The sequence below is a fragment of the Varroa jacobsoni genome, unplaced genomic scaffold (assembly GCF_002532875.2).
Source record: "Varroa jacobsoni isolate VJ856 unplaced genomic scaffold, vjacob_1.0 scaffold_1133, whole genome shotgun sequence".
NCBI lineage: Eukaryota > Metazoa > Arthropoda > Arachnida > Mesostigmata > Varroidae > Varroa > Varroa jacobsoni.
Window position 1 is genome coordinate 40,655 of NW_019214035.1, and position 26,722 is coordinate 67,376.

General features: G+C 42.5%; 1 protein-coding gene and 2 long non-coding RNA genes across 5 annotated transcripts in view; 2 read left to right on the top strand and 1 right to left on the bottom strand.

Moving 5' to 3' along the window:
* LOC111266970 (uncharacterized) overlaps positions 1–810 on the top strand; it is a 1,471-nt gene extending 661 nt beyond the window's left edge. The window contains exon 2 of the long non-coding RNA XR_002684350.2: positions 289–810. This is a non-coding gene — a long non-coding RNA (uncharacterized LOC111266970). The remainder of the gene's footprint in view (positions 1–288) is intronic.
* dlg1 (MAGUK family member discs large 1) overlaps positions 1–26,722 on the bottom strand; it is a 118,185-nt gene that overhangs the window by 39,484 nt on the left and 51,979 nt on the right. For both annotated transcript variants that reach the window (XM_086971160.1, XM_086971161.1), the window contains 6 exons: positions 17,695–17,760; positions 16,669–16,893; positions 14,176–14,286; positions 13,522–13,695; positions 10,519–10,684; positions 9,659–9,749 (listed from right to left, as the gene is read on the bottom strand). In XM_086971160.1, the coding sequence (XP_086827286.1) occupies positions 9,659–9,749; positions 10,519–10,684; positions 13,522–13,695; positions 14,176–14,286; positions 16,669–16,893; positions 17,695–17,760 (833 nt within the window). The remainder of the gene's footprint in view (positions 1–9,658; positions 9,750–10,518; positions 10,685–13,521; positions 13,696–14,175; positions 14,287–16,668; positions 16,894–17,694; positions 17,761–26,722) is intronic.
* On the top strand, positions 887–9,665 carry LOC147752605 (uncharacterized). Of its 2 annotated transcripts, none has more exons than XR_015313615.1 (3): positions 887–1,445; positions 3,446–4,403; positions 8,952–9,665. It is a non-coding gene; the product is annotated as an uncharacterized LOC147752605 (long non-coding RNA). The 2 variants fall into 2 exon arrangements; XR_015313616.1 differs by having other exon boundaries at positions 9,290–9,665.

Sequence of the window (26,722 nt, forward strand, 5' to 3'; positions counted from 1 at the left end):
TCTCTCCCTGCCTCACACAAATTCTGTGAACAAACAGCGACTTGAAATGAAGTAAACATGTGCATTTATATCTATGTGCACGCAGGCTGGGCTAAAAAATCATCTGAAGGTTGAAAACGAAAGGTCTTCGTATTACTTTTGCTGCACCTCACTATTTTTTTGTGATTTGAATAGAACCAACTGAGAACCCCTAACTGTCAGGTGACTTTGTCCGATCTCGTATCGCAGTCATATATACACATACAATGCATTGCCTAAAATACAACGATTTTCATTGCTTTCCACTAGGGACTATCAAAAACCTGTCAATATGAACGTGATTGCCCAGTGAATCAACAGGCCTTCCTTTAGGCATTAGTACAGCGTGGTGATGATAGGATACTGGCTCGTAACTGTCGGGAGTGGGTTAAGACCAATTACACCAGACACAGGTGTAGTCCAATCTCAGGTAAATTTATTATTATAATTATTTGCAAAATAGGTTCCGCTAAGTGTGCAGCAATTAAAGAAAACAGTTGCAGCTCAATCTATGGAACCATCGACCTCATCGATCAGTGTCATCACAGTTATATCTATCAAATGACGAAAAAAATATTCGACTCTCTTACCTGTTGACGGTAAGTTTTATAGAGGATTCCGTAAAATCCCGCATATTCTGCCGGCGCAAACAATATCCCGTCGCGCACACCCTAGTAACTTGTCCACTCTATGTTTCGCAACTTTTGGATGAGACTATAGAGAGCTTAGGGCAAGCTATATTGACGTGATGACGTTTTCCAATATACTTGATAATAAAAGTCGTACCTTTTTCAGCACTAGTAGTCAATTATTCAATTTTTTGCAAGCTTTCTAACATCACATTATCGCCGCATCCGGCTTCTGCATAACAACACTCCAGAATTTCGTTCTGAGGGTGATTTATCACAATCTGTTGACCGATGAACAGGTATATGTATAACTATTGTTCTAAGTTACAGGTTCTAAGTTAAAATAGTTCGCAATTTAAGCCACAGATTTTGTCGAGGCAGAAAGGATAGCAGTTATTTCGCAGGTGAAACTTTACGGCGCGATTACAACTTAAAGCGCATCCCCTAGCAGAACGTTAAATTCATAAAACATAGAGAAGATACTATGCGATTCGCTGTGTACGTCAAGGTTAACGAGGCCGATAGACCTGCTCGGGCCTTGTCCTCACTCTCATCTGACCGATTCATGTGAGGAGAACGATGTCAATACGCGAATTCTCCATCTGCGCGACAAATCTGACATATTTAAATCGACAGCGCATGACCTCACCGCCAACAGCGTGGAATGACTGTCCGAGAGGAGGCTACGATACTGGTCGCAGTAATCGGGACGGCAGCAAACAGGCAAAACGTATTCAACTAACGAGCAGTCCTTTAAGAACGCAGGGACCGTACGAAATTCGGAGTGCAGAGCTAAAGGTAGGGGATCACACTGCTACCAGCTGCAGTGGTACTAGTTCATCCACAGCTGAGTATTGGCTAGGAAAATAGGACTGTAATCGTGAGAGAGCTTTTACGTAAATACGTTTTTACAAGAGATTTCGCTCATTGAAATATCGGCTATGGAACACTGCGGTAATCATCATGTCATGAGTCTGATTAATGTTCGATAATCGTTTATTTCGCTATTTTCTTTTAACGTATTAGTGATTAGATCAAGCATCATTGGGCCACTATTCGATGACAAATGGGTTCATGTATGTTTTGGGCTAAACTTGACGTTTCTCAAGCATGTCGCAAATTATATGGGCCGGTTTCAAAATAGTCAGCATGTATATAGGGGCAATGACGATAATTGAACTCATACCACTATTATCGTACGTTCACTCTACTGTAGTACACCATTTTCATGAGACTTAGTCGTCCCTTCTAGATAATACATATCATAAGTTATGCCTACCATATTTTTATGCCAGCCCGCTCTCTCATATGGTGCATATAAAACTGCATAAGAAATCATACGTGCGTGACCCTTATACCAGTATTTCGTTACGTCACAATGAAACTGTCACAAGAATGAAGGGTTTTTGCTTGAAGAACTCTTTTTAGCACGTTTTGGGTTAATGGAGCCAATGAAGTGAATTAGTGGATGGCTAGTGGGTCATAGTTGTAGACCAAAGATTATCACAAGAACACATAAATGGATTGTTCAATTTTATGGACGCTAGAAGACTAAGGCGCTTTACCTCTTCTGTGGTAGCCCTAACCGATCAGCTCATAAATATTATTGTTCCGTTGTTTTCTTCTCGCTGACGTTATGATCGGTTCACAACGCCGAATAAGAATGGTAAGCCCCTATCGAGGACCTTAATCGGGTAGGAATTATAAGTGTGGATTAGGCTTAGCAGCGGTCGACACTTGTCGTAGTAGTGTCTATGTACCCCGGAGCAGCTTTTTCGATAAAACAAAGAGACAGCTTCCGAAGAAGGGTATCTATCGTTTACCGGAATTTAGTCAAAAGAGTAATTATATAATAGTGCCTATCTACGGTTAACCAAATAGTCGCGATATGAATTTTGTACTATTTCTATGTCAGTTCTGCAGTATAAACTGAGTGTTTCGAAATCATTTTCTGCAAGCTAGCAAATTAATCACCTAATACAGTAACAAATTGTTTATCCGACCGGCACGCTCTTAACAGAAAAACAAACATTTCACTATTTGACTTGTTAAATAAGACAACCATACAGTTCATACTCAAAGCAACAGTACAACCAGAATTGCACGTACGTTTTGTATGCAACACTAGCGCATGGAAGCAACGTGCAGGCTAAATGAGCCAATTTGATTTCGGGAAATTTTACAGTGGCCTACCGTGGGAACAAGTTATCGATCAGACGGCCAAAATGGATTATATCCCATCACATGTTATAGCTGGATACTTTGTATTTGATACAATTTTTACAATGGTTCCGCTGTAGTCTTGCCTCGACAGATTTACTGCAGAGACTGCCACTTACCGATTGACCTATGACAAATTTGCTACGTATTTGACCATATGGCGACTGGTCACCCTCATACTTTAATACCGCATGTAGTGCTAATAGATTACCCGAATCGGCCACCGTTTATTTTCCACTCATCATTGGAGATCGACATCGTGTCAGCTTAACCCAGGAGCACTTGTAAGGCACCCACATAGATTGATGTTAATGTCTTTTTTTAACCGAATACATAGCTAGACACTCAGATGTACGCTTATGTCAATAACAATATTTTATCATAGTTCAATTCAACTGCTGTGACCCGATGTGATCATTATCAGGACGAATACGAACGGCTTGTTTATACACAGATATATATAAACGTTTACGCGCGCACACACACCCTCGAAAATTGATAGTACGTGTTATGATGACCGGGGTACTTACCAACCTAGTAGGTTGATCACTTACGCTATTTTTATATGTAACTTCCAGGCGTGGCAAATTCCTTCATCCCGTTAACGGAACGTCAGGCCTTTTAAGAACATTTACGAAGATATATTGCATTGTAACAATTAATCCATCCGTTATCACTGAACGTATTCTCAAACGATCCACTGCAGTGTCACCGATGAAAAAAAAAGTAGGAGTATCATGATGAGTTCTTAGTTAGCAGTAAAAATAGTGGCAATAAGCTGATCTTTCGTTATCGTCGCAATTCAAAATTTAGCATAATGCTGGTAATCCATCGTCATTGTAGCGGCCTCAACTCACTAGCAAATCGAATCCATCATCAACAGCTGCATGAGCATATTCGAACGATTAACGGAATATGACTGTTTCTGTAACCGTTTGACAAATTGCTATATTCAGTGTTCACATAGAAGTGAAGAAGGAACCGGTCACCAGCGGTCATGTAACGCAGCGTAGGACAAAGGCTGTGAAGTGGGATGTTATTGTTCATTCTGTTAGGACCACTTGCTGATAAAAAAAACAAGACGTCTATCGCTGCTCTTGTTGTTCCCTGAATAGGACCACGCTACGTCGATCGTCGAACCAGCAACACGCCAGCAACGTCGTAGAAACGGTGACGTCTCAAAAATGCCGGCCACAAAAAACGAGGAAGAAACCAAGAGAGGCCACAGTCTGTTATGGCACTGGCGTAGATAACAATAGAGATAACAGCTCGATACATGAATCACGACACAATAATTCCTTCGTAGTTTTTTCTAGCCTTCAGCTCACTCACTCGCCCAAAACGTGAAACCGGCCCTTTAGCAAAAATGTCCCTCGCCGCCATGTTGACAGTGCGGAAAATTTGCTGTGAGAAGTAGTCAAAATCGTCGGAAATTGGGTAGTTGATCTGTACCATTCTCCTGCGTAAGCTTCCCAAACGGTGGAGTTTCGTGTATGCATTCCAATGCAACGAGTTTCTATTTTCGCCCGTTTTGAGGTAAGAGCTGGCTGTGTCGATCGAGGCCACGAGTTGCCAATTTACCTGTTAATATTAGGAAAACATTGCCCGATCTTATTCGATCGAGCGGATTTTTTGCTCAGTCTATCTATATCCCATTGGCTTCCCTAGGCTTATGCTGGATTATGATCGCTTCTTGATATTATTGTTTGCAAAACGTGGAGGGAGCGTAGAGTGTCCAAGATGATGAAAAAGTCTCATTTGAATTACTTTGGTGACAACGCTTGTGGGTCTTCTTTGGATATTCGCGTTTCGAGTACATCATTGGAAACTGATAACAACTGTCGTCGCGTTTGGGTTAGCTAGAGTACAATCTACTTGCAAAGCCAGCCACAGGTTTCAGCTGTAGAGATCAAGGCCAATAATCGCGATCGTATGCTTCAATAGCTGCTATCACATTTGTTCCCAGATGGGCCCCGCATTCTAAGGTCCTCACCATTATACGATGACAGCAACGTCACTATGTTCTGAGAAATATCAACATTTTCAGGTCTTTAGACGATCGTCGGTTTGCCGATTTAACTCTGCTGTTCAACTTTCTTTAGAAAAATGACGACGACACGTCAGAGTAAGCCGTGACGGACTAATCTTGTGGCCCCTCCCTACGACCAACCTCGCACATTCACTTAATAGATCAATAGTACTATCATCCTGACACGAGGTTCATTATAGTTGTTGTGACGCTACCCAGATTGCAACTACCCCAGATCGTCGTACGGGTCTCGTCTACATGGGCCGCATCGGCTAAACGGTTATGTAGAATTTTCACAACAATCACATTGAACCATAGGATTGAGCTGGCGTAATAATTTCCGTGCGATCAATGATCGGGTACCCACTGGGCCTTCCCTTAGAGCTCATACAAATAGCGACAGTAATACGTTTGTCACTACTAAGCATCGGGGACTTGATAGGTCTGTGGTAGATGGACGGAAGCTAGAAGGTACCGCCAAGCAACAATGTTGAGCTGAACGATCCGTAAATGCAATTAGCGAAATAGCCAACTATCGGAACCGAATCGGCCAGCGTTCGGCAATAGCAGCTGCTATAAAGACAAGAGCAAAAATAGCGTGATGACATAGAGCATAATGCTAGCCGAATAACCATAGCGAAACTCATCTATACAGAATAATCATCTGTCGATTAGTTTTAGTTAGGTAGGCGAGATAGAGGCCGCAGGACCGCCGGCAGCCATTTGCATCACTTTTCATGGCCGCACATTCGAGTCCCTGGCGCGGCAAGGGTAGCACAGGAAACCCAGCACTGCTAAGCCACTGACAGCATTCGACCAAATACGATATATTATTACAGACTGATGACCGTCGCCAATCGACGGCGGGCCGGAGACGCTAGTGAAACTAGCGAAGGCACTGGTTGAAGCTGTTTGATCTAGCCCATGTTGCGTTATACAGCGACCCAGTCCGCCTAGTAACTTCGCCTAGTTGCAAATGCAAGCAAAGAACGCGGAGTAGTAGTTTCGCTGATGGGCGTTGAAAGAACGAGCGGCCAGATGAAGAAAAAAACAAGCATAATGAGCCAGGCGGCATGGGGACATGGAAAAAAAATGCGTTACCACCAAATTGTAGACAGATGGCACAGCGTATATTTTTTTTCTCTATCTAAAATCGATTTAAGAGCCGCTTGAAGGAACCGTGAAGATTTCTGCTGCTGCTGCTACTACGACTAGGACGACGACAACGATGATAATAATCATGCGAACGGAAAATGGTGATGATAGATGAGAGAATATTGAAGCCGTGCCAGTTGAACGGGGTGCCGGAAGGCAATCTCTTCCGCGCCCCACTCTTTTATTTTCTGTGTTTTGCTTTTCGTGGCTGGCATTTCTTTGAAGCCGTTGTCGTTGTTGTTGCTGCTGCTGCGCAATGCGATTTTGAGTACCGCAGATGTCTAAGGTTTAAGTAATACTAAATCGAAGATTTAGGAGAATGAGTCTGCACAGCTGTTGCCAGTGTTAGTATAACCGGGCACTGGCGTCCAGCCTGGTCGAAGGGAACCGATTTGCTGTTTATTTCGGCCAGAGAGAGGAAAATTGTTTGACCAGCGACTTCTAATTGAGGTCATTTCATAGCTTTAACTGGCTTCTTTCTACTTAGGACGCGTCCTAAACTTGTGTACAGGATTCTCCGGTGCGGTAGAGTTTACCACGTCTCATAGTAACTTCAGCGACGCAGTCGAAATCACTAGCTGTACCCAGAAGTTGGCCACGCTGGTTGGTAACGCCACTCTTCCGAAGATATCGGAATTTCCACAGCACGAAGGCAAGGTATCATATAAACAGAATCTGGGAAAGCATCGGCCAGTCCTGTAGCCGATGGGAACTCACTAATGCTAGTCAATGAAATTTAGAGCACGTCGGGGCTCGAAAGCCCCCGGGTTGAGTAAGTTATAGTGGCAAGGGGCGTCATCTGAGCTATCTACGTTGTACAACATACAAGCCGTTAGATACGGCCAAACACAATGACCGGATGCTGCCTTTGGTTGCCAGCACACAAATCTTGTCCATTTCGAAAGCTGATTACCAAAGTTGTGGGTGTTTTGCCAACCGGTAATCGATGCTTGAAGCCAAGTCACCGCTTGTGCCACTAACATGGCAATATGTATGATCCGCTGTTCAGGCATGTCGCCTCTTTTATTCATGCTCGTACAGATGCGGCTGACGTTGAGTAAACACGCTCGATGAATGTTTTAAGCGAACGAACGTTTTAGCTGGCCACGTTGACGCCAAATTTGCGTTTAAGTGGCCTGGGCGCATGCAGCGCGTCTTCTGGGTGGGCCGCTGCGGAAGCAATAGCGATTCTGTATTCAAAGATTAAACATCACAACACATAGTTTGCTATTTGCCATAAAAACACTTACCGTACCCTATTAAATTTACTATTATATACTAGGCAACAATTTTGATTGAATCGATAAGCATTAAATGCGTAGGGCACAGATGTATTTGTTTAGGCATTTTGCTATCGTTAGTAGACATCGTTTCCAGTAGAGATTTGCCGTACCGCGAATTATACTGTACTTTATGCTCAGGCATTGATTGTGCGTACCATATTTTTACGCTGCCGTGAGCGTCATCGTGAGCATTGACGCCATTAAAAGAGTCGTATGTGAATTCAGCGTTCATTTTCAGACACAGGAACGAGACTGTAAAGTCTACGCCTCACATGAAAGTTTTTACTGTTTACGTATTGCCAATATCGTTAGCACGAGACTATTTAAAGTGCGACACCGTACAAGGGGGCGCTGCGTAGACACGAAAGGAACGACGAACCGAACGAAGCGCGCGAATATTTGAACGCAGTAACTTGAAATACAAGCAGCATCTAATGGACTCTTGTTGCAACATGCAAAATACCGCTGTGGAACGTACCAGTCGACTTAGGCGTTCTCGCTTAACTGTCTGTGTTGAATGAACCCGATTGGTAACAATCTGTACGGTCAGCGTTCCGTTTCTATCGTTTATCTTATTGAACCGGAACCAGAACCGCATTGTTACTGCCAGACGTTGAAGCTCATGAAGAATTTCGGCGAGGCATTCCGACGGATGAGGCCGTCGGTAGCGTTATAATATCAAAGTGCTTCTACGTGTTGTAAAACATGAAGTGTTATTTCTGAGTCTAGTAACAGAAAACTGTTCGCGTAAATTGTGATTAGCGTGAAACTTTTCCAACTTGCCTAGCCCTAGAGTATTCCTCTAACGCATTTGTTTTAGTTGAACGTTGTAGAAGACATGGCTGTCCCTATACGGTGAACAAAAGATGTGTAAAGTGTCTTTTTTTGTTAGATAAAAGATAATAATAGGTCTAAAAGTGCCGGGCGCAGTTGGCTTCACTTCGGGCACATATTCGTTCTTTAATAGAAATAAGCCGATAAAAATAACTGTTGGGACCCGTTGGATAAATAACCCACCAATTATGCTCATCACGAAATCCCTACTTGAAAAGGACATTTTACTTTTCTATCAAGCAGACCCCTTAGTTACCTTTTAGTTGGATCAAAACATAACCCATTTCCAAAGTCCTCTTCCAAAGCTGTAATTGTTTACAATAAATAACATTTCTATATAACTGTCTTCCACTTTCGTAAAGAACTACGAAGAAGTTAGAACAAAAAATAATAGAAATTTGCTTTTTTCTCGTGCTAATGCCGACCAGGCAGACTGGGTCGTGAACCCACTGACTAAACGAGCATTCGCATTTTTATGAGTATTTAGTACATCTTCTAATATTATGCACACGCGTGGCTGAATTAGACAGGCATGCAAGTGACCATTTCGATTACTCAGACGGTCGACGACTACTCAGTTGACACAGTATAAATCCAGCCGCAGGCGATTTGTTTGTGAAGATTTTGCTTCTTTGTAGAGATATATGTAAATAAATATTTACAAAGGACGTCTGACAGAAGGAGTTACGCGACTGGGCTTTGTTGAAATCAGCAGAAATATGGGCGACTTCACTTTGTCTCAATGGTAACCTTGTGTTTGGTGTCCTGTGTTCGGCATTTCAGCTATTAGACAGCACTTGATATGGATGACTTTTGCCAGCACGAAGGGAGCCTGGTGTCTACGTTCGGATTCGAACTTAGAGCGCCACGTATCTCTACGTTTGACAGACAAGCACGTTACTCACCACACGATCACATGGCAAGCATTCGGCAACACTGCACTCAAGCTTTTTAAGCTCTCTGTTTGTACGCAGCTCATGCTATGTGAAAATTCTAATTTACACTCTGGTGCTGACGTTTTTATATTGGGTACAAAAAGGTCTCCGCGGAAGGAATATAGACATTTTACATCGCCCTATTAATACTATTTCGATACTGATTCTAATCGAGCTCAATTTCAGATAAACATCATATAACGCCTGGTATACCACTACGATATTTGCCCTGTGACTCCGAATTCAATTTAACGAAATGTATAACCTAGATACGAACAGTACGGACTGGTTATACCGTCTAATGTACATGAGACAATGCAGGCTCAGTCTGCAAACTTGAAAGGCCGCTCAAGTCGTATTTGTCTTCCTACATCAAGATGAAACTTTCTACGGAGCTGAGATCCTCTATGATTGATGAATCGGCCAACATTCGGCATGTTTTGCTGCAGAAGAATTTGTCATGGACGCGCAAAAAGGTCCAGTTTTGCGGATCGAGATCTATCAATATATCTGTAAGTAAAATTATCCAAACATGGAGCAAGTTTCACGACTCACCTTCCGGGCTCTGGAGCGTCGTCGCTTGCTGCTTTCGACGTTGAAGAAACATTTGTGTCGCTGAGCTCGTCAACGCCACCTACCCCGCCAACTACAAAAGTATCAAAGAAAAAAACGCAACAGAGCAGGGAATAATCCTCTTAGACGCTTTGCTTTTGTGAGTTTCTTTTTTTTTTGAGATGTTTAGTGACTCCGTGGGAATGGGAAGTAGAGACATTTCGTATGGATATATTTTGGAATTCTTGAAAGCTAGATAGCGCACCCAAACAGGGAAGTTAGGCACTACTGGCCATATTAAGACATTTACAGAAGTTTAATTATGAATATTTTCCCGAACTACTTTACGCTCACCGTTCCTGGTAACTTGTTGAAAAGACACATAATTTGTATAGATAGCGAATCAAATTTTTTAATTAAAAAATTCAGTAAGGAATCCGTAAGTTTAATTGATATCTAACGCAAGATAATGCGCTGCTAAAAACAACTTTATAAAGTTGTTTTCAACAATGAAGAAACTCCGGTGTAAAAATCAGAGCTTCAGCCAAAAAACGTCCCTTCGTCACTTCCGATGTGAGCTGCTACACTTGTATATATATAATGCGATGCATCGCATTGGAAGTTGCATTGAAGCTTCTCCAGCCTTAAAACGAAGTTTAAAAATAAACACGTTTCTCTTCGATATTTACCTGAATACTAGATGCTAAAACGTTTCTTTCTTTCTGCGCCCTTCAGCACGCCAAATATAGCAGTACTAATGGAAACAGTAACGATAATCGTTATTATCCGCATCGTGGTCGTCTACTTGGTCAGCCATAATATGCTATGTATAATGGGTTCAAAATTAAAACTAGCGCACTTACGGTTGCCCAGATCAGGGGGCACAGGTGGCGGTGGTGGGAGATGGTGCGATGTTTTGGCAACAGTCAGTAGAACATGCTCCCCTGTCGATTTGAGGGTGGCTACCGCCTGCTCGTGCGACACCTGCTCCAACTGCACATCTCCAACTGCTAGCAGCTTATCGCCCACCTGTAGCATAGCGAAACAACAGGTAGGTTAGCAAGCAGGTAGGACGATTATAGAAAACAAATGAACTGAATAAATCGAATTACACCGCGTGCACCTCGCTTTAGAAAGGCTGCTATTACGTTGTTTGGATTAGCGGAAATAGCTCGTACTCTCTTCTTGCCAAATTAATACATAATGTATAAACGCTCTGTGCACATATATGCACAGGACGCTGTATGGGGCGCCGATTGGAAGCGAATGACAGGTACATTGAATATATCATGCACATCATAAGTATCTTTGTTAGCAAATGAAAAAATATCACACTAGCTTTACAGGCATATGACGGTGATTTTGCGCGGATTTATATATATACATATATAGCTTTCTATAAAATAGAAGCCCGGAAGCAACGTACGAATTGTCTATCCATTGCAGTTGGCAAATAAGTTTCGTCGATCATAGACTTTTTTTTATCGTTAACGAAGCAATGGGCGATCATCTTTGGTCTCAAGCGTAGCTTTTGACACGTGAGTACGGTTATCTTAAACGGCCCAAATTACTCCATAACTCCCGTAATGATTCCGGGATTCGATTCTCGCTTGACACGTTTGTCAAACTTATAAACGGGTGCTCTGTTGATCGTAACCACATCTGGAACTTCTAAAAAATAAATTGCCGTTCGCAAATGCCCTCTTTAATTTACTATTTTAATAATTTTTTTTCGGCACAAAATGTCGTAGCGATCGGAGAAGTCCGTTAGTTTAGTTACTGTTGGATATTTAGGGGATACGATTGAGATGTTTTTTTTTTTTGCAGTTGGCATATCTTAGACGGCAAGCAAACAATTTTAGATGGTTCAAGCTTTCTCCATCTCGTTGTGATTACCCTTCTACCATCTTTTTCGTCCAATTTGCCTATTCGAGTGGAGATAGGCGACACTGAAAACAGCGTTGACCGTGCCCAGTGACGCAACACAGCCCAATCTTTAGATAGTCGGGTAGACAAACCCTTTTTCTTTGAAGCTTTTCCATATTAGCACTGACAATTCGTACGAAAATATAGCGGATGCGAGCGAGTATGAGGATGGCTGGATGAGCCAGTGGCAATCGCACAACAGCAAGAAGTTGAAGATCTGACGAATAGAATTAAGAAAGATCGTTTGAAAAGAAACACTTGGACGTAGCCTATCTGCTAGCCAGCCATGTCATACGACGGTACGAACTTGATTTTGGGCAGTTGCAGATTTGTCCATGATCGTTCGGTAAGCCAACGGTTCACAACTTCCCTAATTTATCCAGATGTTGGCTTTTTTCCAACGGTGTTACCTCATATAAACTAGATGCTTTGTTCTTGCTTGAATTTAGTCCACTACTCTGTCCACCTAAATGATTCGGTTTATCTACTGTACTGGTAGGGTTTGTTTTGGTTACTTGGATATCCGCGCAAGTCAACACGGTTGCGCAGAGTAGGGCAAGTGCCGTCAGTAAATTGTTCCATATTATTTGCGCCGGTCTCCCCTAGATCCAGTGCACAAACCGTTCGACCAGTTCGCCAGTGAGAAGATGAAGAGAGGCCCCATGAGCCAAATTAGTTAGAATTATTTTGGAACTGTATCATCGAATCGGTTGTTCAGCAGCCTCGGACAGTCAAGGTTAAGTGAGCCACACGGGAAGAGAAATTAAAGCTTTGAAAAGCGCTCGGATCTTCTCGAGGAGTTACCACATTGAAGATAGTCGTCCCGGCGCAGAGAAAATTCCACGTCTAGGCTTTGTGATGCGTCGCTGGGAAACGACGGTGTAAAAGCTACGAAGAAGTTTCGATTTGTAAGGATCAGCTGCTAGTTAGGCTCGTTTTCCTTCCGTCAAGATTATCCGCACCTAACTATTCGTAAATAAAGGAACAGATAGAAGGATAGGGCGTCAAAGAAATAAGGCGATGGTGTTGGAAGCTGTCGGGGACTGCTTAGCGTGCTATAAAGAAAAGAGATGGTAAAGCAATAAGAGGAGAAGCGGCTCTAGGCATTAAGGCAGTAGATAGGGGTGCTGGCAGCTGGCAAGGAACTTTGCCGAAAAAGCCGCGACGCCAGGGAATTCTATTGAAATAGGGAAGACCACGCGAAGTAGTGAAGACTACAAAGAACGGTCGAACAGCAGGCAGCTCCCAACAGCAAAGGGAGAAAGCGAACCGGATGAGCAGTTTGACTGAAGAGCGAATAACAGGGGGTTATAACGGCTGGGGAGTACGCAATAGCAGTAACGGTGGCCGGCTGCTAGGTGAATTGATCGCCGGCACGGCTGTCTACTACGGTGCCTAGACCGCTAGCCAGGCATACTAGGCAAGCACCGGTAAAAGGGAATTTGACTTGAGAGAGTTCTCTTGCTACGAGAAAAAAGAAAGCTGGTCGGTCCGCTTTAGGTCATCACCCCTAAAACCCTATGAGGCAAATGCCGCACCTGTGAGAGATGAAAAGGGACAACTCTAATAAGTATATCCCACTGCTGCCAAAGTAAGATAACTCAGGCCAAGAGAGTTTACAAACAGTCCATCCTTACCAAAGCTAGAACGTCTTTCTTATCAATCTCTCAACTGTTGGCTAGATAGCGTCAGATATTGGTAAGGAGCAATCTGTTTCTAAGAACTATTATGAGCAGAAAATTAAATTATCTGTTGAACATTCCGCAGTAACAGTCGTCTAGCACAGCTTGGTTGCCTGTTTTCTGGTATTACATTCCCTATTACATAATGCATAGTTTTCGCTCGATCATTCAAATGAATTCTGTAAATAGCAGTATGTATTTGCTCGCCGTTCTGGGAAAGAAATCAAATATCGATCAATACAAGTACAGGGTATTTACCTGCAGGCGCCGATCGAGGTGTGCGGCTCCGCCCTCCATGATTTTCGTGACGTAAATCCCATTATCGCCAGGGATGTGCTGATTGCCTACGCCACCAGCGATACTAAAACCCAGCCCTCGTGTACCTTTCTGCAGCTCTATCTCGACGATTCCAGGGGGTTCTTTCCGTTCCCGCTGTGCCACCGTCATCAGCGCACGAGACCGATGGGTTATCCCCAAATCAAACGAAATGGGTAGGAATAATAATGAGGAGGTCGACCACACAACATATGACGGATGTACAGTTGTCGACAATGTGTTTTCAAATATATATGCGACGGTAGGGTTGAGGTTGTAGACATACAAGAAAATAGAAGAAGTTAGCTTGCGTACTGTTAACTCATAGAATAAGATCGGCTCTATGCAGAAAGCGTATATGAAAGAACAGTTGACTTTCAAGTGGCCAATAGTTAAGACGGCCAATTATGTCTGATATGTTGTCAGCTCTTAATAATATGTCTTCGCTATCAATGTGACATCAAATAAAAAATAAATAAGTAATAATGCCCTAGTGAACGGATGCATATCATCATAGGTGGGTTGACAAAGATAAGAAATATAGATATAAGAAATAAAGTAACAAAGACGCTAATGGTCAAAAAAGGCACTTCTTACCTTGACGAGAAGAACTACCTGGTTACCGGCCCGTTTGAGGGCCTCGACAGCGACTCGATGTGGTACGTCTACTAGGTCAACATCGTTTACCCGTAGAATGATGTCGTTCACCTGTATACGTAAATTCGAATAATGCATAGAGTCGACAGACGTTATATCTAACGCCTATATGTTACCCATAACATGTATCAGCTTATCCATTATAACATATCATTTTGCCTGCAGCCGTAAGTGATTATAAAAATAAGAATCGAAAATTGTTGTGTGAACTCCTTGCATTTAAATTACTTCTTTCGTACACACTAGGTTACTCAATTTCTCGACTTTCTATTAAGGTAACCCCCCAATTATAGGCAAATCTAGAATATTACTCCATAATACAAATTAGATAAGTTGCTCACAGTTTAGTCGATGTCTCATGTTGTGGAACGCAGAAGCAGCTATTGCTACCTTAGGTAAGTTTCAAATTTTACGTCCGGTACGTTTGTTTTTGCCGGCCAGTGGCCTTTCCCAGCGCGAAACGATCTGCGTCTATGTCCTATTTGGAAGCTAAGCCAATTTTCACAAAGTGTTCCTAAGTTGAGCGTATCTAAATAGACGCGCTATCACTGTACACCATGACGGTGACGCGAACCAAAATCAGCCGTCCTCCAAAGATATCCAAAAGTAGAACAGTCAAAGCAGGAGCTGGACACAAAAGTGTTGCCAGGACAATGTGTCGGATATTTGATCTGACAGTTATCTTATCGAACGAATTTATACAAGTAAATAGTTTTACTAAATGAGCAAAAGAAAGGACTGACCAACCAAAAATAGCGGCATTTTTTCCTGTCCTACCATATTCTACGTACGATGGTCGGTTTAATAGGCATGAAAACACTGATTGCGTTTAGACAAATTAGCCCTTGGTTTGTGGTACCCGGGTGACTCAATGAAAAAGGTGCGGAGGTGTGGGTGGCCCTTTGAAATCGTTGCCATGGTAACCACATAGAACAGAATGCTCACAGCCATCGCTCATTCAGATATTATCGTTGACAAAATCCTTGCCACAAAGGATTATTAAGTATCAGAAATTATCGATATAGGAGAAAAAATCAGATTAATGGCTGTTTATTGCATGGTTACGATGTCATTTAATAGTTCTACTGGAAAAAACCCAGGTAAGCTTGGCTAGTGAAGCAAATCCTTAACGCCAAAAGAAGCAATACTCAAAACTTCTTATAAAAAGCAATAGCTAAAGGTTGTACAAAAATAAGTCACTGCAATTGTGACGAGCGAGACACCAAAACCTATTGCATTGCAAAACAATACAGGTACAAGGTACCTGCCTCAAATCTTGCCAACCCTTAAGAAAGTTGTGAGAAACCTCCACGGTTACAACAAGAATACCTGTGAGTGAATTCATGTAAAGACACTTTGTCCGTTTGTAATCTAATCAACTTCGACGGGGGAGCAAAGGTTCCCCAGGTTCAAGTGAAGGCTTATGAGCAAGCACCTATGATCCTATTAATTTGTTAGGAATTAGATTAAATTTTTCTTTGTCCATCTTCTTCATAAGTAAGTATTGTTTAAAACAACTAGACACATTATTAACGTTTCTTTAATTTTCCATATTAAATATATTAGATATTAGAAAAGATAGCAATGTTAATTTAAAGGGAATTAATGATTTGTATTCGAAATGTAAGGACTTTTCAGCAGGTATGAAAAGGAAAAACAAAAGCTCGGAGCGAGATGACCATTTTATTTTCGTTTGTACAACTCAGCTATAAACACTTTGTAATTAAGAGGCGCCCTGGGTAGTTGTTCACTTTTCCATTGAGGAACTCTCATCACTGTTCACCATTGTTCCCCTGGCCATGGGGATCTCGCCAACAGCAACACCGTTTTTATGAAAGACCCGGCCAGCCTTAATCGGCCTAGATCTGACACTTCGACCTATACTAAACGATCTGACCGAGGTGGTGAATGTAGCTTGTTGCTTCGACGCCACAAAGGTGTCGGAACAAGCTTGAAAAAAAGGGGTAGTTTTGATGAAAAGTGGAAAAATGTCGCTTTCTTTTCTCATAAAAAATAAGAATAGTAACAATAACAATAAGAAAAAGATGAACAAAAAAACAGTAAAGCACTCTGTAAAAACACTGCGTAACGGTGTACACGCAATTGTATTACACGTCAGCTACAAAATTCGTGGATCTCAGTCGCTTGATTTTTTGTCGTTGCCTTTATTCACGTGTACGAGTCGCAGTTGTTGCCCACATGTGATTTCTGTTTAAGCCTCGTTTTTGTCAAGTAGCGGAGCCTCGTTTGTTCGAATCAAATACGGCTCAGTATCTAAGGGCCAATTAGGTTACTGGAATAGCGCGCGAACGAGAAATCAAAGGAAAAGACTCCACAGTTGCCCATCGATGGCGGCAAATTGCTACAATTAGGAAAAAAGGGAAACAGTTTATAAAATGAATAGCAAACAGAGGGAGCAAACACTTGACGCACCTGCAGTCGGCCATCGGCGGCGGCTGCTCCTCCGACGATAATTTTAGTGATATAGATAGAGGGGTCATCTCCCACGTGCGGATTATCCGTCCCACCGGCGATGCTGAAGCCCAGACCCGCTCCGCCCCGCTCTAGCGTAATCTCCTCGAGCTCCCAATCTCCTGCTCCTGAAGTGCCACAGCTGGGAGGGCCCACAACTTCATCAACACCAGTACTTCCGCCAACCTGAATAATGGAACAAGAAGTATGTATGAAGACGAAAATAATAATACTTTCGTTAGTAGGATAAAAAGGGTTACTTGAATCTGCCCTAACAAATAAATAGTAGAATTGCACTAAGAGAAAATAAATAAATTTTGTTTATCGAATCTTTTTTATTTGTTTAGCATTTAAATTACCCAGTGGCTGAAACATTTGTTAAAGTAAGTATAAGTTCAGTAGTTTCATAGGTCAACAGTTCACTACTTAATATGATTACTTAGCGTTTGGTATATGTTTTAGTCTTTTGCATTCTTCCTTCGGAATGATTAATACCAGTGTTTCTTGCGTTACCTCTTTTTCTCGCTCATTTGTGTGTATGTAAATGTTTCGACCGGTGTTACTGAAGCTTGAAACTACGTAGGACTGAAATTTAATGACATCGAGCACGAATGCCCTTATTATCTCTAATTATATTGTGCTAACCCGTTCTGTCCTCTTTAACTCGAGCTAAACCCCAGTCTTAAAAAGAAATATCTTCATGTGTTATTACTTTAGTTTCTGATAGAAGCTAAATTAGCAGAATAGTACCAAAACCGCCTTGCAATATCTGCTTTGGTAGAGCGGTACATTTGAAGAGAAACGGTAATTCCAACAACAACTAAAATTCTCTAAAATTTCCCACATTATCTTCGTCGGATTAGAGCCATAGCGCTCGTACGTATTGCACAAAACGAATAGTTCCTTGCATACTAGGCACCTGTCAGGCCCTTTCGTTTTTATGTGATAAAAATGTGTTTACATCTAGAATAATTATGCAGTCCTCACCCCGAAACGTTGTGAAGGATCGTCGAGATCGCCATCTCCGTTGCCAAGAATGCTGGGACTCTGCGCCTGCAAAAGATAACGATAAAAACAAACAAATAGCGCTTGTCAGCACGAGATACGTCTCGAGCGATAACCTAGCCGCAAACAGCTGAAATAGTGCACAACTCAATCAATTAATCAATCAATATACACTTAGTCATGATAAAGTATACGCTTGTGCGAATAAAGGTGTATGAAGGAAACAAGTTGAGTGGCAGGCGCACGTACGGGTAAAACGGGGTCTTTCTACTACAAGACCTTTCAAGGTCTACATCATTTTGATGTCAACAAGACAGCTTGCTTTGATCGGTTAGAAGTAGATCATCTCTGTTAGGCAAAATGAGTAGTTTTCTTTTATGGCGGCCTTCACCTGTTGTTGAAGTGCTGCCGTCACGATGAAGTACGATTCATATATTTATCATCAACGATTGTTATGTCACGATTCATGACCGTTGAGCTTCTAATGCAGGTTGTTAAGCTTCTTTGTGAAGGTCTTCATTATGATTTTCACTGGCAGATTCAACACGATTGTGTATGATATGTATCGTCATATCAAGGAAGCTTCGCTTATGTGTAGAACAAAAGAATCATGAGGAAACTGGGCACTTCAGCGAATTACGAGTGCTCAACTTAATTCTCGACGCATACTTCGTCTTGTCGAATCTAACATTTTAAATATTGCCTAAATAATAAACATTGTTCTGAATAACAGTATGTAATCCGAATTGCTAGAATGTTGCTTATGCCGGTCTATTTATTTCGTTTTTTGACCTAAAATATGTATTTGGAATTGTTCTAGCTAATAAAAGAATCATTCGTTAGAGATAACTGTCGTAAGAGCGAACAAAATACGTGGCACACGCTCGAAATACTGTCAGCACGTCGGTGTCATACGAACGCAACAGAATCCTGGGATAGATACAGTGCTGTACCTTATCGTTTCTAGACAACTAACTGCAGGTAGGTAAGGTCATTGGTAGCCGTAATGACAGGTCTAGCATCAATTGATTAGTGAACAGCGGGCGTAAGTTTGTACGAATCTGCACGGATTAAACAGCTACTAGCTTTTTATCTCGTCTTACAGATCGTAAGGACCCCCTTCTCACTATAGGAATGGTCAATTTGGTTTGCGGTACTGTGGCAGCTATAACTAAGTTTACTCGTATTGGCGTACACAAAATGTTGCCACTATTTTATACTGCCTAGCCCTCGACTCCGAAACTTCAGCGGGATTCAGTCTAACTCAATACGAAATACTGCCATAAAAAACGATTTAAATGTGCCTGTTATTTTGATTACCGATTCCCTTTTTGATATTCGCCAGCAGTTGGTGTTAGCGCTCTTTGATGAAGCCGATTTACTAAAACCTTAACCTCATTATTCAATGATTTACCGAGCGCTGTACGCTACAGTAAAGGCCCACGTCCAGCTAGCGTTCCCAGCTATTTTTGCGGTTATCACTATAGAAAAGCTTCTCCCCCTTGTACCGACGCTTGTTTTCCACGTGTATTAGCCTTGCAGGGCGAAAAAGCCAAGAACTTGTACGTCCTTTTTCATGCCATTGATCGATAGCTATCCGCCAGTGTCCAATCACTGTCGAGGAAGGGAAACGTACGGAGACTGGACAAACTCGCTCCTCAGTTTGCATCGGGTGGGAGAATTGTCAACATCTCAGTCCTTCGCCGTCGAACTGCCCCTGACCACGTTCGATACATCTTCTTCTGTAGTCTCTTTTCTTGCTCAAATCGCATTGCCATTGGCTGCTATGTTACACCAGTACGACATTACACGTGCAACTGCACCATGTCAGCCCTAAACGACGAAAACCTCCCGCCAAGTCACCCATGAACGCGCACGACAGGAGCAATCTTTGCAACATTGCCCCTATTTAAACCGCGGCTTTATGCAAATAATCAGGTTTAGGGATTCTGTGGGTGAATTCGTACCCTACATTTTTGCATCGAACAACCGGAACGGTCTTTGCTCTAGCTGGACGACGGGTGCTAGAGGGATTACGTCGTCGTCTCTTGTTATGGCTCATTTGTCCGCTTCTATTCGCCGCTGAGGAAAAACGAGAAAGAAACTATGCAAAGCTCACTCGATGTAACGGATAAAATACTAAAATGTTGAGATGAAGACGCAACTTGAATGATTTCGTTGCGTTGATAAGTACAGACAAAAAGGAACGCAATACGTCAGTCATTCAATTCGGAGACGCGCATTATATTATACAAGGGTAAAGGAGGCTGTGGCGGGAGCAGTTTGTGGTGTGGTCGGGCGCTGATTTAATAATAAAGTTTGATACTTTTTAGGGCTCGTTATTTCTCTGGTTAGAATTGGTCGAGAAACCCAGAATTTGTGGCAGAAGGTGCTGCGGTTAGGTTAGTCGTAGTGAGCATGGTATTAGTCAGTTGTGAAATTCGACGCAAGCTTTTTTCCATTGAAATGTTAACGACGATGAACGAGATCAGATTCGGTGAGTCACTAAAGTCCACTTAAACAAGGCGGACTTGCTGGTATGCAAGCTGTGAAAGAATTAGAAATCGTTTACTAAAGCCTGAATTCTTTTTTATATGACTTATCTCCTTAATAGATAATGCTCCCTGTGGCATGGTAAGGACTATTTTTCAATATAATACAAAAAGAAAAAGCAATCATATTCATACATAATATGTCCGTGTATAAATCTCAGGAACGCATCTGAGGTAGGCATAATCCTTCGGCTTGGGAGGCCAGTACTCTGCCTAACGACGCAATTGCGCGTAAAGCCCGAAGCATTCAATCCAATTTTAGTCAATTTTGTCAATTTAACCCAGTATATCCCTCAGATATCATGAAGTAACTAACAAAAGTATCCATAAACGCAAACAAGAAGGACCAGATGAAGCTGTGTCTTCGTGTTGTGCTGGATAGTCGTTGTTACTTTACTATCAAAGATCTTCAGTAGGATCGATGGTGAATATATCTGATCTGGTATTTCGTCGCTATACTACACCGTTATTAATTCACTTCACCGTATGGTCCTCAGATTTTCAAGATTGGCACTTGGAAGTCTGTATCCATTCTTTCCATAGCTAACTTCAAGCGTCCCTTCTATAAGAGAATTCGGTATAGGATCTTAGAGTTGTTTATCGTCCGTCTCAAGGTGCAAATCTCATTACAGGCTATATAAAGAGGCGGACCAAGAAAAGCTGTTACTATCTTTAACTCTTTCTCTGTTCCTCTTAACAAACAGGCGAAGGCTTTTTCAGCGCTTGCAAATACCATAAATTGTAGACACTACTATCTTTTCATTTGGGGCAGCTTGCTCTATTCGGAAACCATTTTTTCCCCTTACCATTGAGCGTCTATAGTATGCGTGAATGAGCTGTGCAGTTGGCATTTCGATGGTCCAGAATTTTGGCATAATAATGGATCTATCAAACTAATAAGTTCCGCTGTGTCAGCATAGAGAAGGAACACTTCACACTGCAACATAGACGAAGTTAAATAAAGCGTGCTCAATCGTTTGCCACGAATAACTCCGCTGCCCATAACCATAAGGGGCCACAAAGAAATCAGGCCCTGGCGCCGAACCAAAAACTCGTAAATCGCTCCTATTTTCGCGTGATGCCCCGTGGACTAACAACCCCAAGAAGTCACACGAAGCTAGGTATGAGGAGTTACGACCTTTACAATAACCACTACCATTCCGTAGTACCCATAGACAAATCACCACTGGGGGACAGTGGGTTTTTGGGTTGTCCTCAGCTGTGATGCTCAGCAATATCGCTGTACCGATTGCGTTTTCGCCACTGCCCCTCTCATCAATACCGTCCATGAGGCGGACATTAAGTGTTATTTATGCATACATAGAAATTATATGTGCAGTAATAACCGCAGACGATCGCACGGCCTAGGCTAGAACAAAACCTGAGGGGCAATTGTAAACGGTGGCACTATGCAATGCTGAGAATTTTCTCTATCAAAAGAATGCTGCGACATTCTTCGCGGGCTTACAGGACGACAAGTACAAATGGACGTCCTTTATATTTATAAAAGCCATAAACAGCGATACGCGTGATAAGAGGAGATAATAGACTGCTACGTATGTGTATATACATGAACTTTGTGCTGCATTTTCAGTTTCTGCCGAAGGTGGCGCATATTATTTTGTTATTATGTTTTGGCAAATGCTAAAGTGAAACATTAATATTTCCGTACACTTGTCTATAGCCACGCATAAAGTAACAGATTATCGCTACGAACAAGATGTAAACGGTATGACAAATGGTTATTCCGTGTCATACCCGTGTTCGAAAACATCTGTTTGTTGTGCACGTCTATTCCCGAATTTCCAGCATTAACTACACAGCGAGAAACCCAGACGAAAATAGAAAAAGGCGACCGACAGAATTCATTGGCGCATTGAATGGAGTTCTGTTCTAAAAAGTTATCCTCAGTTCCGCAATAGCGAAGTGGTTATGTGTTTGCCGACTGAACTTAGGAATATTTACTGAGGTGACACAGGTTCGAAACCAGACGTAGGCACACAGTTCTTTTCGAGCTGGAAAAAAATTCGTCTGAAATAACGCTTAACGAACGGCAAAAATACCATACTCAGAGTCAACCTACCGTTTCAGTTGGACAAGAACGCGAGTTGTCAAAGTATATATATATAACACTGCATTACTAATACGTCGATATATTTACATTAATTATATATTACATTTACTTAGTTATAGGCTTGTCGCCTGAAAACAACAGGTCACGCTTCCATGTGTTTTGAAACAGTGGATATACCATCAGATAGTTGTTTGTTGGAACCACCAACAATTCGATGCTAACTCACCGGCATGTAAAAAAGGTATTTCATAAACAATATTCTGTTAATTAAGGATTATACCTGAACTTAACATAGGTATATCCAGAAAGACAAATAGGGATCGGGACTAGAAGTAGTCACTCACTATTATCGTAAGCAGGCCATCCCCAAGACTGTTGAATCTTAACACCGGATAATGATTCGGTCTTAAATCATACGTCTGTTCCAGCGCTTGGCTAAGGCCATATAGCAGATCTGCTTTTTTGGGAGAAATACCTCTTCAACGCGTTCTGTTGCCTAATCATCGTTTGTCGCATTAGCCATATAGCATTATATATCTATGTAAGTACCAAAATTCCCGCGTCACCCTCCCCGCCACCTGCCAGTCTCGAGAGACCCTTCCTCTTAAGAGCTAAATGTGTAAAAAGATAAGAGTATTGAAGGGGCACACCAGTAATGGAGCCTGCTATATTTTGATGACCAGCCCTCCCCTTGAAGAATTCCTAAAACGAGAACTAGGAGACGCTGTCTTTTTTGGCTTTTCCCCATAGAGAGGGAGGACGTAGGAGCATGAAATCGCTTATTTCTTCCGGTCCTTCAGCCGTCCGCCGTCCAACTTCAGGCACTTATTTGTATAGAGGCTGTTCCAATCGTTGTTACCTTGGCGTAACTCTGCTGCGCACTTCGTATAGCTCTTGGCTGAGTCCGTGTTGTTATGGCTTTTGCCTTCCACAACTTGTTCCCGCCCACACATTGAGCCCAGTCGTGCAGCTGACCACTCTGGCTAGCACTCCTTTTCGCTGGTTGGCTAATCAGGTAGCCAAAAATGAGGTTGCAGTCCTAGACTAAGTTTTGAGCAAGACTTCGAGATGACAGTTTCGTGATAGTTATCCGCACACTGCTAGCAACGTCTGAGGGGAGGGGGGCGGCGGTCGCAGCAGAAGTACCACAGTCGCCGCTTGTCAGTGTTGGCGCTTCGATGCGCCACTCTATACTATCTTAAAGAAGGTAAGAGGCTCGAAGAAGTGGTGATGTTTGAAACGACAGTCTGGTTGTATCCCTGGTGCAATTTAAGGTTCCCGAGGGACGGTATGCTCTATCAGAAAAAAAGTAAACAACGGATGCGTGCTAGTGTCGGCTGTCGCCTGCTTCCTTTAGATAGTCTGCCACAGCCAGGAAAAGTAGCTGTTTAGTTATGCCCGCTTTGGTTTGGATCTAGCCTTGCCGGTCTCCCGTTGGAGCGCTTGTTTGCGTATATACCTCTGTTTGGAGCGTAGAGTTGTTGCTAATTGCCTTTGTATCGCCCTACAGAACGCGCGTAAGGTACGTCGTTAGGCATCGCCGTTAACCTTTAGCAACAGCCGAAGCGCTTCCGTCGTTCTTATTATTATTATTATTATTATTAAAGATTCCAGTGCAATTACCCGCGCGTGTCCTTCGAGAAGCTTCTCAACTACTTTCGCTTCAAACCTTATCTTCGCAATTGGAGCAGGTCGCGCAGCCCCTTTTCGGTTAGTCGCTTACGTAGGTACAAAACCATGCTAAGCAGCAGACAGATTCGACCTTGCCTATGGTCTATGGACGCTAGCTCTCTCTCTGAACGGCATTGGACTTCAACACGACTGAAACTCAAGAGCGACCAAACACTGGACCACCTATTCTGAAATTCCCACTGGACGCAAAGTACGTGTACCTACCTCCGTAAACTGCCTGTGCTTATGCACTTTAATGCATCGGTACGCAGGTAAACATTAGATAAACACAGAATGCACAGGATGTCCGAACAATTGTTACTAGGCGCTGGAAATCGATGACTATTGTGACGACATGGTAGTCATCTTGATAAGTCACTGTGTAACCTGCTCGCGGTGAAAGTAAGCTATAAGTTAGCTGATAGTTCCTGCTAATACACGTTTTTATACATATTCTGTTTCCAATTGTACCGTATAAATACCAAGCACTGTTGAACTAGTTCGATATTTAGTACATAATTATTGAGACTCGTCAGCTTGTGACGCTTCAAACGTAATATGCCAGCACCCCGTCGCTATAAAAATTTACGGTGCAATAGGGTAACAGCATCAATACCATGATCCGTACAGCTGGGCAACTGTTTCCATATGTGTTATATATGAACGTAAATCTATCGTCGCTTTCATTTCCTTCCAACGACAACCATATCGTTAATATTAACGATAGAAATGCCGACGGTGGCAATGGCAAACGATCTCGGCCACAAACAGTTTAATATCGTAACAATACCGGCGATGCAGCACTGGTTCTATTGACCGGTCAACTAAGACTAGCGCCGCTTAGCGTACCTTTGTCTTTGACGTAGCAGTTCTAATGGCTTTGAACATAGAGTTTCGCCAACTAAAGCGAGATTTCGTCGTTGCCCGCAGTCAAATGTTCAGTTGCATCGCAAACGGCCGGAAGACATAAGACAAGGTCAGGATCCTTTCAACGATCCAAAACTTAAAAAGCCCGTATAACCCTTTAGTCTCAAAGCCCTGCTGAGTGTGACATGCATTCGCTTTGGCCTGAAACTTAACTTTATTCTCCGGTCTGCCATGCCAGGTCCTCTTTCGGACGTTAGGACCCTCGGCCCTTGAAGGCGGTGAAAGACACAGAGCCTGGACAGGAATTCTTTTGCACGTGTTTTCAATAATGATCATCCATTCCCTTGCGTATGGCTTTCTACACGTTTATTTTTTGATGTCACACTCTTAAGCCGGATTTAGCTAGTAGCCGCGAGAACTTGGGAAGCACTCTCGAAGATGTTTACTGCTACTTACTTGAGGATATTGTGCAAAGTGTTCAGAATAAGATAGCACTCAATGTTTACTGTAACAGACGTACGTTAATCCGGATTTCTTGGCACAAGGAAAAATTAGTTCTTTCTAAAACAGAACTATAAATTCGTCATAATGGATAAGAGAAGGTCTTCCAAATATAGACGAGAATCGTTTATTGTATAATGCCTTTACGCCGGATAAGCCCCCGCCAATATTATAGACTGCCTCGGTCGCCTAAAATTGATTGTATACACTGTTACAAGTCCTCTAGCAATTTTCGACGGTTTCCATGAGGCCCTGCGGAAAAGCCGTAATAGGAATTCGGTTGAGCGCTTAAATTGTATTGGAAAAACTCATGAATCACTTAATGATCCTGGACCTCCAGAGTTTTTTCTGTGGTGTGTTTTAGCGATACATCAATAAGCCTGGATAAATCAGCATCGTTTTACTCGCGGTGGCGATCACGAGCTTATTCAATAAGGTGAAGAAATTCTTCTTAAAACCATTTATTTGCAGTTTGAACGCCACACCGGGCGCAATCAAAATTGAATGAACATGCCCGCTAGAGGTGTTTCTGTGAGCACACGCAGAAAAGATACATAAGTATCTACTTTTATATAGCAGTACCGGCAGTAGAGCACGCGCTACGCTCAAACTAGACATCATCTTCTAGCTCTATGTCGACATTGTTTGAGCAGTGTCTACGAGTATTTTGAAGAGAACGGAGAAAACCGATTGCCTGCTTCACCGGTTTGGATCTAGAGCCTCTCTGACTTGATGTCTTCTATAGATTCCCTCTAGCTTCGACCCTCTGGCGTTAGCTTGTGTGCGTCAGTCCCTTATGGTCTGTAACTTGTTCTGCTCACCATCGGCATTCGCTTCTCTTAAGTTGCAAAACGGAAGTCGCTGCAAAACACGGGGACAGCTGAAGATGTTTCTTCCCTTATTCGAACTGAAGACAATTCGTAGAATTTGAGAGCACGACAGAAACCGTTCAGCCAGACGTGAAAGACGCATGCTTTGCGACGCCAACTCCGCTTAAGGAATCTGCAGCAATGTCCCTTGTAAAATGTGTGTTGCTATTTTTATTTTCGGTTCGTCCACGACTTCGTTCTGCGCTACGAAGTATTCACTATTGCTTTTTAACTTTTCCTCAATGCTTTGATCAGCCATCTGAAGTTCTTGTTTCATTACATGGCATCTGAATGGCTCTATGGCGTACAGTGATATTCATGCACCTGAGCCTTAGTTCCTATAAAACCCTCGAACAAGACACGTTCAGCTACTCCTGCAGGGGTTTGATAAAAGGACATTGTCATTAGTCTGCTAGCCTTACACAGTTCTTTTAGTAATAGTTATTACGAACGACAGAAATACGGAGGCAACACAG